Source organism: Siphateles boraxobius, unplaced genomic scaffold (genome assembly GCF_051911475.1).
Source record: "Siphateles boraxobius isolate OS27281-9 unplaced genomic scaffold, OSU_SipBor_1 54, whole genome shotgun sequence".
Lineage (NCBI taxonomy): Eukaryota > Metazoa > Chordata > Actinopteri > Cypriniformes > Leuciscidae > Siphateles > Siphateles boraxobius.
The window spans coordinates 4,078,497-4,091,970 of NW_027509180.1; the positions used below are offsets into that span (position 1 = coordinate 4,078,497).

The 13,474-nt window shown below is 47.4% G+C and overlaps 5 protein-coding genes across 12 annotated transcripts in view; 3 read left to right on the forward strand and 2 right to left on the reverse strand.

Moving 5' to 3' along the window:
* The window catches only part of LOC143714418 (uncharacterized), a 703,153-nt gene extending 695,718 nt beyond the window's left edge, over nt 1-7,435 (forward strand). For 3 of the 4 annotated variants that reach the window (XM_077205582.1, XM_077205580.1, XM_077205577.1), the window contains exon 3: nt 6,997-7,086. In XM_077205582.1, the coding sequence (XP_077061697.1) occupies nt 6,997-7,066 (70 nt within the window). In that variant the 3' untranslated portion in view covers nt 7,067-7,086. Of the gene's footprint in view, nt 1-6,996; nt 7,094-7,358 lie in introns of those variants that run through there. The other variant, XM_077205578.1, reaches the window with a different exon arrangement.
* LOC143714417 (uncharacterized) overlaps nt 1-7,488 on the forward strand; it is a 438,587-nt gene extending 431,099 nt beyond the window's left edge. The window contains exon 5 of the mRNA XM_077205571.1: nt 7,433-7,488. The gene's annotated coding sequence lies outside the window, so the exon portion shown is untranslated. The remainder of the gene's footprint in view (nt 1-7,432) is intronic.
* Nucleotides 1-13,474, reverse strand: part of LOC143714414 (uncharacterized) — a 1,189,624-nt gene that overhangs the window by 631,111 nt on the left and 545,039 nt on the right. The window lies entirely within an intron of this gene.
* LOC143714434 (uncharacterized) overlaps nt 1-13,474 on the forward strand; it is a 429,922-nt gene that overhangs the window by 397,486 nt on the left and 18,962 nt on the right. Inside the window, exon 3 of one of the 2 annotated variants that reach the window (XM_077205628.1) lies at nt 6,997-7,085. The exons of the other annotated variant lie outside the window; for it this stretch is intronic. The gene's annotated coding sequence lies outside the window, so the exon portion shown is untranslated. Of the gene's footprint in view, nt 1-6,996; nt 7,086-13,474 lie in introns of those variants that run through there. 2 annotated transcript variants of the gene reach the window in all.
* The window catches only part of LOC143714442 (uncharacterized), a 340,300-nt gene that overhangs the window by 311,344 nt on the left and 15,482 nt on the right, over nt 1-13,474 (reverse strand). The window lies entirely within an intron of this gene.

Here is a 13,474-nt window from a genome sequence, read left to right on the forward strand (position 1 = left end):
AGTCCGTGGAGTGGAATGGCGAGCAAGCGAAGACACCTGAGCGGGTCCAGCACGAGAGGACACAGGCTCCACTCGGAGATTATAGAATCTGGCGAATGTGTTGGGTGTCGCCCAGCCTGCAGCTCTACAAATGTCTGCCAGCGAGGCGCCATGTGCTAGAGCCCAAGAGGAAGCCACACTCCGAGTGGAGTGGGCTGTCACACCAAGGGGGCACGGTCGGCCTTGCTGTTGGTAAGCCAAAGCAATGGCGTCCACTATCCAGTGAGACAACCTCTGCTTTGAGAGAGCCTTTCCCTTCAGTCTCCCACCATAACAGACAAAGAGCTGGTCTGAGGTCCTGAAACACTGCGTTCTGTCTACGTAAGCGCGGAGAGCGCGTACTGGACAGAGCAGTGCCAAGGCTGGGTCTGCCTCCTCCCGGGGCAGCGCTTGCAGGTCCACCACCTGGTCCCGGAAGGGAGTGGTGGGAACCTTGGGCACATATCCAGGCCGGGGTCTCAGGATCACGTGAGAGTGACCGGGCCCGAATTCCAGGCACCCTTCGTCAACGGAGAATGCGTGCAGGTCCCCTACCCTCTTGATGGAGGCCAATGCAACCAGGAGCGCTGTCTTCATAGACAGGAACTTAAGCTCAACTGGTTGCAGAGGCTCAAAGGGAGCCCTCTGCAGGGCATTTAAGACCACTGAAGGGTCCCAAGAGGGAACGAGAGGAGGGCGAGGAGGATTCAGTCTCCTCGCTCCTCTCAGGAACCTGACGATCAGGTCGTGCTTCCCCAGAGACTTACCTTGAACTGCTTCGTGATATGCGGCGATAGCGGCCACATACACCTTCAGGGTGGAGGGAGACAGCCTTCGCTCCAACCCATCTTGCAGGAAGGAAAGCACGACAGAGATCGAGCATCTCCTGGGGTCTTCTCGACGAGAAGAGCACCAGTTGACGAAGAGGTTCCACTTCAACGCATAGACATGTCTCGTGGACGATGCTCTAGCGGAAGTGATGGTAGCCGCCACCGCTGGTGGCAGGGTACTCAAACCTGCCTCGTCCCATCCAGGAGCCACACGTGGAGCCTCCAGAGATCGGGTCGAGGGTGCCAAAGGGTGCCCCGTCTCTGAGAAAGGAGATCCTTCCTCAGAGGAATTGGCCAAGGAGGTGCTGTCGCGAGGAGTAACAGTTCGGAGAACCAGGTCCGTGTGGGCCAATACGGCGCAACCAGAATGAGCTGCTCCTCGTCCTCCTTGATCTTGCACAAGGTCTGTGCGAGAAGGCTCACTGGGGGAAACGCATATTTGCGTAGGCCCCGCGGCCAGCTGTGCGCCAGTGCATCCGTGCCGAGAGAGCCCTCGGTCAGGGAATAGAACAGGGCGCAATGGGTCGAGTCGTGAGAGGCAAACAGATCTGTGCGTCCCCGAACTGGTCCCAAATCAGCTGAACCGACTGGGGATGGAGTCTCCATTCGCCGGAGATGGGCCGAAACCGTGACAGCTCGTCGGCTGCAAAGCTCCGATCTCCCGGAATGTAGATAGCACGAAGGGACCTCAGGTGCTTCTGACCCCATAAGAGGAGGTGGCGTGCGAGTTGCGACATACGGCGGGAGCGTAGACCACCCTGACGGTTGATGTACGCTACAGTCGCGGTATTGTCTGAACGGACTAGTACGTGTTGACCCCTGAGCAACGTGAGGAAACGGTGCAGGGCAAGGCGTACTGCCAGCAACTCGAGGCAATTGACAAGCAGAAGGCGCTGGGGTCCTGTCCAGGAGCCCGCGGCAGCATGTCCGTTGCACATGGCGCCTCAGCCCGTGGAAGAGGCATCTGTGGAGACAACAACATGCCTGGAAACTCGTTCTAGGGGAACACCGGCCCGTAGAAACTGAGGTTCCACCACGGGGTGAAGGTCTGACGACAGGTCGGAGTTACTGTAACTCGGAGCGTGCCATGATGCCATGCCCACCTCGGGACTCGATCGCGAAGCCACAGCTGAAGCGGTCTCATATGAAGCAATCCGAGCGCCGTTGCCGCAGCTGCAGATGCCATATGCCCCAGGAGCCTCTGAAACAATTTCAGTGGGACCGCACTCTTGTTTAATGGCTGAGTGGAGAAGGCGACCAAGTCCATGCCGAGAAAAGAGCTCCCCTGCACGGGGCAAAGTTACTCCTTTCCCAGTTGACCCGAAGGCCCAGACGAGCTAGGTGCCGGAGCACTGGGTCCCTGTATTCACAAACCTGGTCTCAGGAGTGAGCTTAAGACAGCCAGTCACCGAGATAGTTCAGGATGCGAACCCCGTGTTCCCATTGAGGAACAAGGGCTGCCTCAACAACCTTGTGAAGGCGCGAGGAGACAGGGCTAGCCCGAATGGGAGAACAGCGTACTGACATGCGCGCGCCCTGACAGCAGAACGTAGGTACGGTCTGAGTCGAAGGAGAACGGAGACGTAAGAGTAGGCGTCCTTCAGGTCGATCGCTGCAAACCAATCCTGTGGCCGCACACATCCAGAAATGCGTTTGGCCAGGAGCATCTTGAACGGCAGCCTGAGAAGGGAGCGGTTCAGATGCATAGGTCCAGGATTGGCCGTAACCCACCAGACTTCTCCGGGACAATGAGGTAGGGACTGTTAACCCGGACCTCATCTCGGCTGGAGGGACAGTCTCAATCGCACCCTTCGCCAGTAGGGAGCAACCTCCGACGAAAGTGGAGCGGACTCCCGTGAAGCCGGGAGGAGACCGTGCGAACTGAATCGCAAAGCCGAGCCGATGGTTTGCACGACCCAGCGGAACAGATAGGGAGCTCTAGTGCAGGCTCCCAACTGTGCCAGCGGAGTGAAGAACCACAGACGTCCCCCCGGTGGTGCAGCGAAGCGGAAATGACCAGCCCAGACGAGGGCGGCATAGCGGCCCGGTGTGGGGGCAAGGTCATAACCGCACCCTGACAGAGGAGGCCAGGGAAGGACCAGCGTTCCACGGGGGCCTGCTCTGTCAGGGGTCTGGCGACAGAGGGGGACAGGGGCGAAACGGTCCGTGGACGGCACGCCGTGTCAACCACCTCTGGGGCAGAGGGGGAAGAGGAGAGCACGGCTTGTGGGCGGCGCTCTGTGTCGTCCGAGAACTCTGTATGCTCAGAGAGGAGAGAGTCAGTTCTTCCTGAATAAGGATTCTTCCCCAGCCCTCCACCGGGGAAAGGAGTGGCCCTGCTACCAACTCCTGGACAGAACTGAGTCTCATCTCTGAGCAGCCCATCTCAAAAGTGCCGCTTAACCCGGCGTTTAGCGGGGTGCGGGGCTGGAGAGGGCTGTGGCATCCCCCTACGGTCTTCCAGAGCCAGGCCCGGGTGAACGGGCGGGGTTGGAACCGTGGGAGGGAGCCTTCGGCGGTGGGCAGACTGAGGGATCTGAGCGGACGGCGGGGCCGTCGGGCAGAATAACCTCAATCTGCTCACGGGCGGTTGAGAACTGTGGGCAGAAGCACTCAACCGCACCGCCGAAGAGGCCGACCTGGGAGATGGGGGTGTCGAGCAGACGGGTCCGCCCGACATCTTGCACATCAGACCGGTCAGCCCCAAACTGGTGAACATCACCTGACTCCGAGAGCGTACGGCCACTTTCGTCGCTCGGAGAGCAAGGTCAGTGGCGGCGCGCAGCTCACTGAAGAGCCTCGGGTCAGTCCCGCCCTCCTGCATGTCCATGAGCGTCTGGGTCAGGTAGACCAGCAGAACGGTCACGGGATGCAGTGAGGCAGCTGCCTGTCCTGTGGCACTATAGGATTTCGCCACAGATACTGTGACGAAAAGAACTACAGGCTTGGACGGGTGCTTAGGATTGCGCCGGGAAGCACTCTGAGGACACAGTAGCATGGCAACAGAGCGTTCAACCGGGGGAACCCCAGTGTACCCATGGGCAGCGGCCCCTGAGGGGAGGAAAGGCGGATGAGACCAACGAGAGGACCCGTGAACTCATCATGCACGTCCGGGAGGAAAGATATTGGGGTTTGCCGTGGACGCGTCGGCGGCCTCACCCAAAAACCAATCGTCCCGGGAAAGCATGGCCATCATCCCCGGATCAGACTCAGGCACAGCCGTATGCACACCAAAGGGTGGCAGCTGTGAAGAGTCGTCATTTCCAGAAGAATCAAGCCCACCTAGTGATGCTGCTACAGACACAGCATCATCCTCTGTAGCTTCAAATGAAAACACACGGGCCACCCGAGGGTAGACTCGTGGAATCATCAGTTCGCTAGCGGGCACCGTCATTAAAGAGGGGGGGCTGGGGCGTGGACACAGAGTCGGCGCCTTGTTCCAGACCAACACCCTCAGGTCACCCTGTCCACCAGCCGAAGATCGGGTAGTGGATGAGGGGACTCTCACTCTTGCGAGTTCACCGAGTCTCGACCTATATATGACGCGATGATCACGTTCCCAGAGAGAACATGAGTCATCCACGAGCGCTGTTCAAGCATGATCAAAGCCCAAACACACTAGACAGCGCTCGTGCCCATCAGAGTCCGATACCAGTCCGCTGCAACCAGAAATGCACGGGCGAGCCGTCTTTAAAAAGACGTGCCGCGTGCGAGCTCTTTTATGAGAGGAGAAAAAAACTCCGCGATGTTGAAGCGCACAGGGAGACACACACACACTGGCAGATCACTGCACAGATCAGCAGGCACTGTGAGCTCGCTGCAGATCGCCGTCACACCAACACCGGAGAGAGAAGCTCGTCTCATAGAGCGAAGTCAGAGATGATTGTGGAGTGAAGAAATATTCTTGGCTCCGAAGCGAAAACATACCTGCATGTTGCCGGCGTCCTCCTTTATACCCACGCGGTGGGGCGGAGATACGCTATGCAAATTCCGCAGACCCATGGCATTTCATCGCCATTGGCTCGTTTTGTAATACTCGAAGTCGATAGGTGTTCTAAGCGAAACCCCCATTCGTCGTCATCCGACGTAACTCGGAGTGACTACGAAAGGGAATGTGAATTACTGTAATTTGTCATTATTGTCACAATACCTAAAATAACAGCTGAATTTTTATTTTACAGATATTATTTGTAATTTTACAGTGTTTTGAGTATAATTTAAAATTAAAGAAAATGATCGTCAAAAAATCTCAGTTATTTTCTGTAAAATTAGGATTTTTTTTTACAGTGCACTGTGTGCCTAAGCATGCGCTGACCCCACTCTGTGATTTTACGTGGCCTACCACTTCATGGATGAGTTGCTGTTGTTCCCAATTCCTTCCACTGTTATAATACCACTACACTGTAAAAAAGATTAGTTAACTCAACTTAACTAAGTCAAGTAATCTTGTTGCTTTGACTGAGTTAAGTTGAGTCAACTTATAGTGTTAAGTTTATTGCACTTCAAAACACGAGTTGACTCAACTTCCTGTATCAAGTAATTTGGACTGGAAAACATTAGTTAAGAGAACTAAAAAAAAAGATGTTGGTAAATGGACTTTATTTATATAGTGCCATCCAGCTCGCCGGGAGCAGCTGGGGTTAGGTGTCTTGCTCATGGACACCTCGACACTTGGTCAGACGGGACCGGGGATTGAACAACCAACCTTCTGGTTCGATACAACCTACATGAACCACTGAGCCACTGCCGCTCAGCTTTTATCAAGTTAGTTTACAGAAATTACTAGATTTCAAAAATTTAAGCAAACTAATATCTACAAAGAATCTACATGAGAATTGAGAATTGGCCAGTCAAACTTAACACTGACACTCTGGTGGCGCTAGCCAGCTGAATTAACAGCGCTCAAAGTCGACACTCAGAGGCTGTGTTCAAAATCATATCCTATACCCTCATTCACTATTCCCTACATTAGTTCACTAATATAGTCCACTTGACTGAGTGAATAATTCAGTTAATTTTCAGTTAATTAAGTTAATTGAGACCCTGATAAACACCTGCTGTTAACAATCAGAGTCACTGAATGAGATAGGAACAAGAAGAACAGAAAAAAAGACGAAATCAAGATAAAAGACATTAAATCTTAGCAAAAGATCTCAGCAGATGAGGATTAAACATCTCCACAAACAGCAATACCAGCTTCACTTATTACTAACCAGACTGACTTTATTTCTGTCAGACGTCTACAGAAGTTCTTATTAAAAGGTGACAGAGGTTTAGATGTCATTTTATTTTCATTTGATGTTACCATAATAGTGATCAGTGATTGCTTTAGTTGGGCTCTTGACCCTTGACTTTTAAATATTAGTTGTTCTTTGGCTGCTGTAGCTGTGTCTTTAAAATACATCAGCTATAGCACAAAGCTGAAGACAACAGGATGACAATGACTGTTTGTTAATAGTCACAGTCATCATATAATGGCCTGATTTACTGATCTCATTTGATGCCTAAAGTAGTTAAATGGTGATGTCTTGAAGTTTTGAATTTGTTGTCATTGTGATTTTACAGATTGAGATAAATGCAGTCCGTTTACCAACATCTCTTTTTTAGTTCTCTTAACTAATGTTTTCCAGTCCACATTACTTGATACAGGAAGTTGAGTCAACTCGTGTTTTGAAGTGCAATAAACTTGACACTATAAGTTGACTCAACTTAACTCAAAGCAACAAGATTACTTGACTTAGTTAAGTTGAGTCAATTAATCTTGACTCAACTTAAATTTCCGCACTACTAAATATTCCACGGTCAACTGCTATAGCAGTTGACCGTGGAATATTTAGTAGTGCGGAAATTTCACGAATGTACTTATTGCACATGTGGCAACTTATCACGGTACCACGCTTGAATTCATGAGCTCCTGAGAGCGACACATTCTTTCACAAATGTTTATAGAAGCAGTCTTTATTTCTAGGTGCTTGATTTTTATACAACTGTGGCCATGGAAGTGACTGTGACACCTGAATTCAACAACTTGTAGAGACTTTTGGCAATATAGTGTATGTGATTAGTCTTAGTACTTATTGTAAAATCTGAAATATTTATTGTTCATCTCAAAACATGCCTATTAGAAATTAAACTTGTTTGTTTTCAGCAGAACTGCCAGAAAGCATCTGGAAGGAAAGGACAGAGAGAACGCCAGTGATTCAGAACCTGCAGAATGAAACATCATGACACTGAAGAACAAGGAGGTTGGTGTTTATTATTCATTCCTCATTCATTCATCATGATGAAGAACATGCTGATGCTCACCAGATTTACATTGTTTCATGACCAAACTAGTGATTTATAACACATCATCTTCATGACATAAAAATAGATCAGAATCGTGCACAGCAGTTGTTGACCAGATTAAAATGACTATTGAACTCATCAGTGATCTTGACTTTGAGCTTCACTTTTCATTTCACGTTTGGCTCTCATTTGAAATCTCACATGATTTAATGTTTCTTTTAGACCTGATGGATGTGAACAAGAAAGAAAAAAAAAGAAGAAAAAAAAATCTGTCTCCTGCCCTCAGTGTAAAAAACGCTTCACATGAAAATCAAGTGTGAAGATTCACATGAGAGTTCACACTGGGAAGAAGCGGCTCAGGCTTTCTCTCTGAAATCACTTCTGCTTCTCATTCTGAAGAAAGAGCATTTAACTGTGATCAGTGCGCTAAACAGTTTCATTGGGCTTCAGTCCTGAAGAAACACCTGAAGAGTCACACAACGGTGAAGATCCATTCGTAATATTACAGCAGAAAAGACACGGCGGAGTGTGTTTCAGTGAAGAAGTCCTTCACTACAGAAGATGAACTGAAAGACCACCAGAAAATTCACACTGGAGAAGAAGACCATAACACTTTTAAGAGAGACACAAATCTGATATAATGTTTTTATTTTACTACTATTTTTTCATTGTTTTTCATCAGAACATGTAGTTTATCTTCCACTTCTACTCTTCCATGCAAACGCAAGATATACTTTCATGTGTCTTTGAAACTGGACACTTTTCTTCTCTTGAGATGCTTTGAGTCAGTAAAGAGAGAGATATGTCTCATTCTCCTTCACATTTACTTCATGTTTGTATTTGCTTCATGAAATGATTGATTAAACTCGTTACTCCTTTTATAAACAGCGTCTTGTTATTGTTCACATTTATTATTTACAAGTCAGAACAATTGAACTTTAAACAACACACAGTTTTTACAAAATAAACTGAAATGATTACTGTCTCCATCTCACCACAGCTTTACACAACCAGTAGAAAGAGGCCAGCGTGAATAAAGAGAAGCGGCATGTAATCCTTGTTATTTTTGTGTAATTACGTTGGTTTATAGATGTTTTGTCTTGGTGAAAAGTGATTGCTCAATCATGAACGATTTGTTCATTTTGTGTTGACTGCACATGTGCAACATCCTATAGGTTCTGTACAGCTCTCGAGTCTTCGTTGATGATGTCGACATGATGATCAAACAACTCAGACCCAAAAGGGGAACTAATAATTTCTGTACCTGGTACAGTCTGGGCCCTGAATCTTTCCTCAATCTTTTTCCCCTAATCAGTATGTCATTTTGTTTATCTTTCAGTTTCTTTTAACATTCAATATCAAAAGCTGTGGTAAAACTTTACAATACGGGTGCACTAATATGCATTAATCCATGTTTAACTAATGCACAGATAATCAGTAGTTAATGTATGATTCATGAAGAACTAAATCATTAATTAATGATTACTGCATCAGCAACTAATAAAAAAAAAAAAAAACGAAAATACTGTGTGGAAGTTGATTTTGCTCCTAAGAGAAATAGTTGTGCATGCGTGTTCACCAGCTATTACTCCTGACCAGGTTGCTTATTTGGGTGTCCTCATCGAAGAATACATCCAGTCTAGAGTGGAGTTATTTCCAGAGTTAAACCTTAAACCAAAACGCCACTATCCAGAGATTATAATCCAATTTGGACCTCTGATCCGTCTTTGGGCTCTGAGATTTGAAAGTAAGCACACTTACTTCAAACAGTGTGCAAGAAAATTGCACAACTTTAAAAACCTGTGCTACTTTAGCAGAGAGACATCAGCTCTTACAAGCATACTTAAGTGCTGGGATTCTTTTTCCACCTGTAGTTCAGGTGGGAAGAGGAGATGAATTTTATGCTGGTGACTACAATGACAGCAACTTTTGTCACAGTGTTGGGTTTGTGTTCCCCAGGTGTCCACTAGATGTCCTCCTTCCCCACGGTGTCATCCACTTTATGAACTGCATTCCCCACAATCCTTGTTTGTACCCATCACTGCATCATTGCACTCAGCTGTTCCCCATCATCATTGCACTCAGCTGTTCCCCATCATCATTGCACTCAGCTGTTCCCCATCATCATTGCACTCAGCTGTTCCCCATTTCTGTCACCATGCACACACGGGAAATAGGAGAGATCCAATTAGCAGTTATTTATTAGGGTAATCCAAAACATAAATCCAGTCCAGGCAAGGGTCAAAACCAACGTAGCAATCCAAAAACATAAAACAATAAACAAACTAGCACAAAGCAGAACAGACCTCAAAAGTGGCGTGATGAACAACAAGGACTCCGTAACAAACACTAAACAGGCAAGGTATATATAACACAGAACTAACAATGAAAATGGGGAACAGCTGAGTGCAATGAAGCAGTGATGGGTAAAGACAAGGATTGTGGGGAATGCAGTTCATAAAGTGGATGACACCGTGGGGAAGGAGGACATCTAGTGGACACCTGGGGAACACAAACCCAACACTGTGACAACTATAGCATTCAATTTCACTCATGACTCCACTGTAGCTGCAAATGAAGTCACCTACAAAGGCACCAAGTACAAAAAAAACATGTATTGAACGAATTAGCAGCTACTCTCAGTGGGGGGCTGGGACACGTTGGAAAGAGGCAGGGAACAGGCAAACCACGGTCAGATGGTTGGAGAGTTGAATCGGGTTGGAAGGAGGAGGACACAGACAGAGTTCAGCCAAATTCACCTCAAAGGGTGTATTTATTAAATTATCTTTTATCTTGTCTTCTTGGCTGGTATATGGGCGTATGGGTATGTGGGTGTGTGCTGTAACAAGAACAAAGAAACAATCAGCACACAACCAGCAATAACAGTTTAAATCAAACTCACCAAATCCAACTTTGGTAATTTGGCCCTAAAAGCCATCCACAATTACTGCTCATATTGCCATCAACAGAAAATCAATATAAATAATCATAATATATCATATAATAATATATAATATAATTATATAACACAACTGTGTTATAGTAACACATTAAAGATAAAGAACAAACATGTACAAACATGACAAGGCATGGAGAATAATTAATTAGCTACCATAGCAGTGGGTTTACAACATCAGTCAATGTAAGGAATCAGAATAAACATTTACGTCTTCAATTACTTTCTACTTCCGGTTTAGGCTACTTCCGGTGGCATTGTACATGCGATACCGCTGTTTAGTAAACAAACACTCGCAGCCAACTCAATTGCACGCTAACAGCCCACAATGGATAGCAAAGGCAGCTGAGAGCATTAGGGGTTGGTGTGGCAAACGTAATACCACCGCAACCACCACCAAGTCAAACATTTGCAAGTGGAGAAAGGGAAGTAAACTCACGTTTGGAAGACGCACACAGGATTAATCACGGGCTAGCAGGAGATCAGGAGATGCGAGTTCGGTCAGGTCACACCTGGATGCAAACAGGAGCACTGCTTGACCAGGTAAGTTATATCCCCTGCCTAATAATTAGTGACAGGTGTGTCTTCTGTGCAACACGTGAGGGAGTCGCAGGTGCAGGCAATTCGGGCCAATCATGGGGGATAGAGCGGGCGAGTGAGGCTTTTGTACAGCCGCCCCGGAATTTGTCACAAATTCCATACCGTAGAAAGAATCACGAGCTTCTGCCTCCCTCCTCCTCATCCTCATCTTTCAACTCGGGTAAGGGGATGAGCCTCGCAACAGGTCTGATGTACCTCTTCTCACCGACCCTCACCTCCACTGTCCGGACTCTCCCGTCCACTCCGGAGATGACTTGGGTGATCCGTCCCACTGGCCAGAGAGCCCGAGGGAATTGAGGATCGACTATCAGGACGGGCTGTCCAACGGTCATGTTGCTGGTATCCCTCCTCCATTTCCCTCGCGGCTGCAAGATGAGTAAGTAATCTCGGATGAATCTCGACCAGAAGTGGTCAGCAAGAAGTTGACTGTGACGCCACCGGCGTGTCCCGACAAAGCTGGTTGATGCAAAGGTCGCTTGCGGAAGTGAGGAGTCACGACGGCCCATGAGGAGCAGATTGGGGGTGATCGGATCAGGATCTGAAGGGTCGGCTGAGATGTATCCTAGAGGCTTCGCATTCAAGATACCCTCCACCTCTATAAGTACGGTACGGAGAACGGTTTCCAGAATGGCCTGACTGCCAAGGACCACTTGGAGGGAAGTTTTGACCGATTTGATCTCCCTCTCCCATACACCACCAAAATGAGGTGCATGGGGAGGATTGAAGCGGAAGGTGATCTGCTGCTCAGCCAGTTGTTGCCTCAGATTGGGCTCCATAGCTTCAAACGATTTGCGGAGTAACACATCACCTCCCCTGAAGTTGGTTCCTCGGTCAGCCAAGATTTCGAATGGCTTCCCTCTTCGAGATATAAAACGTCGGAGGGCCATAAGGAATGCATCTGTATCCATACTCTCAAGTATATCCAAATGTATACAGCAGGTTAGGAGAGCTGAGAAGGGTGGAGATCCTCAGCTGGGGATGAGCTGAGATGTAGGGCAGGGCCTAGTCTCAGTTGCGGCCCGCCCGGCTGCTGAATATCCCAGAGTGAGACAGAGCAGCAGGAGGGCATCTGCCCCTCCTGGGATATTCAGCAGCCGGGCGGGCCGCAACTGAGACTAGGCCCTGTCTCTACAAAAAAAACTACAAAAATAACGACTTTATTTCAACTATTCATTTCCTTCTTTGTGGGCCTCGAGTCAGTTCACTAGTGTAATAGCTTAGTGTTACGTCACACGTAGGCTCACTATTGGCCGACGCTGGTCATGTGTGTGATGCGTGTGACATAACATCACCGAAACACTACACTATTACACTAGTGAAATGACTCGAGGGACTATCTTAATTTGTGTTCCGAAGATGAACGAAGGTCTTACGGGGTTGAACAACATGAGGGTGAGTAAATACTGACAGAATTTTCATTTTTGGGTGAACTATCCCTTTAAAATTATTTCAGTTACTCCTCAGAACTTTGCAGTCTAGACCCCCTCCCCAGATATGACAATAATAATGTGACACTCAAATTATTTTACTGAAAAACTAAAACTTTTAGCTTTGCTTTGCAGTCCAACAAAGTGCAATGTGTCGATAAAATATTTTAAATCACAAAAATAGACTTTTCTTGGTCTGGACAATATATTGTTTAAGCATCGATACTATGATGTGTGTATTCGCGATAGCCAGTAGAAAAAATCTATAAAAATCTTAATAAAAAGTCATAAGCCACTTTTCCTCTGTCAGGCCAGTGCAAGCCAGGTCAAACAGCATGCCGGGAGGGGGCCAATAGCCTCGGACCTCAAGCACGAGGCGCAAATCAAGTTGCATTTCCACTTTCAGGCCAGTAGCTCTGCAGTGATTCCCTAAAACCCACCCTTAACATGCCTCCATAGAACGATGTCAGAAAACCCCACTATTTCACCAGCTGACTGAAAATGAAAGCGTAGCGTAAGTTCTGCCAGGAAGACTCAATTGTTACGTGATTTATTACCTTCTCATTTATCCAATCGCGTTCTAATACGTGAAGTATAAAAGACCCATACTTACACTCTTCTGAGTTCGCAGATGCTGACGCTTCCACTTACCACCATCCTCCCCACCTCCACCAAGACGGTCTTTCCTACATCCTTCCCATCACCACCAGGATGGTCCCTTCCAATACCCCAAGAGGGGTCGGCTGCACCCCTGCCTTCATCTTCAGGCAGGAAATGCAGAATCCGTACCCTCGGATCGCGAGTTACGGACGGGGCCAACGCTAAAGAACTCTATTGCATATATTGCTTGCTGGGCTGTTAATAAAATGCATAATTGTACAGCATCTTCTCTCCCGAGTCTTTCTGGTAGAACTAGCTAGATTGCAAAATGAGCATGACAGAAGCAAACGTTTGGTATTTACTTAAAGACTTCAGATTCTACCATCAATATTTGACCAATGTTTTACAGTAAAAATTTTACAGTGACATTAACTTATGAATCTCGTTCGAATCGCAACACTCGCTGGTGTCTGAAAGTCAGTTTCGAAATGAAAATTGCTAAAATTGTCTTAAAGCTCCAGTAGGTAGCTTTTTTAAACAAATATTTGTTAAAAATGTCATTATGTCCTGACAGTAGAATATCAGACAGATAATCTGTGAAAAAATCAAGTTCCTCTGGCTCCTCCCTGTGGTCCTATAGCCATTTGCAGAAATACACCGCTCCCGGTCAGAAACAACCAATCAGAGCCTGGAGGAATGTCTTAGCAGTGTCAATCACACTCGTGTACGCGCTGATCACCCCTCTCTTGCACAGC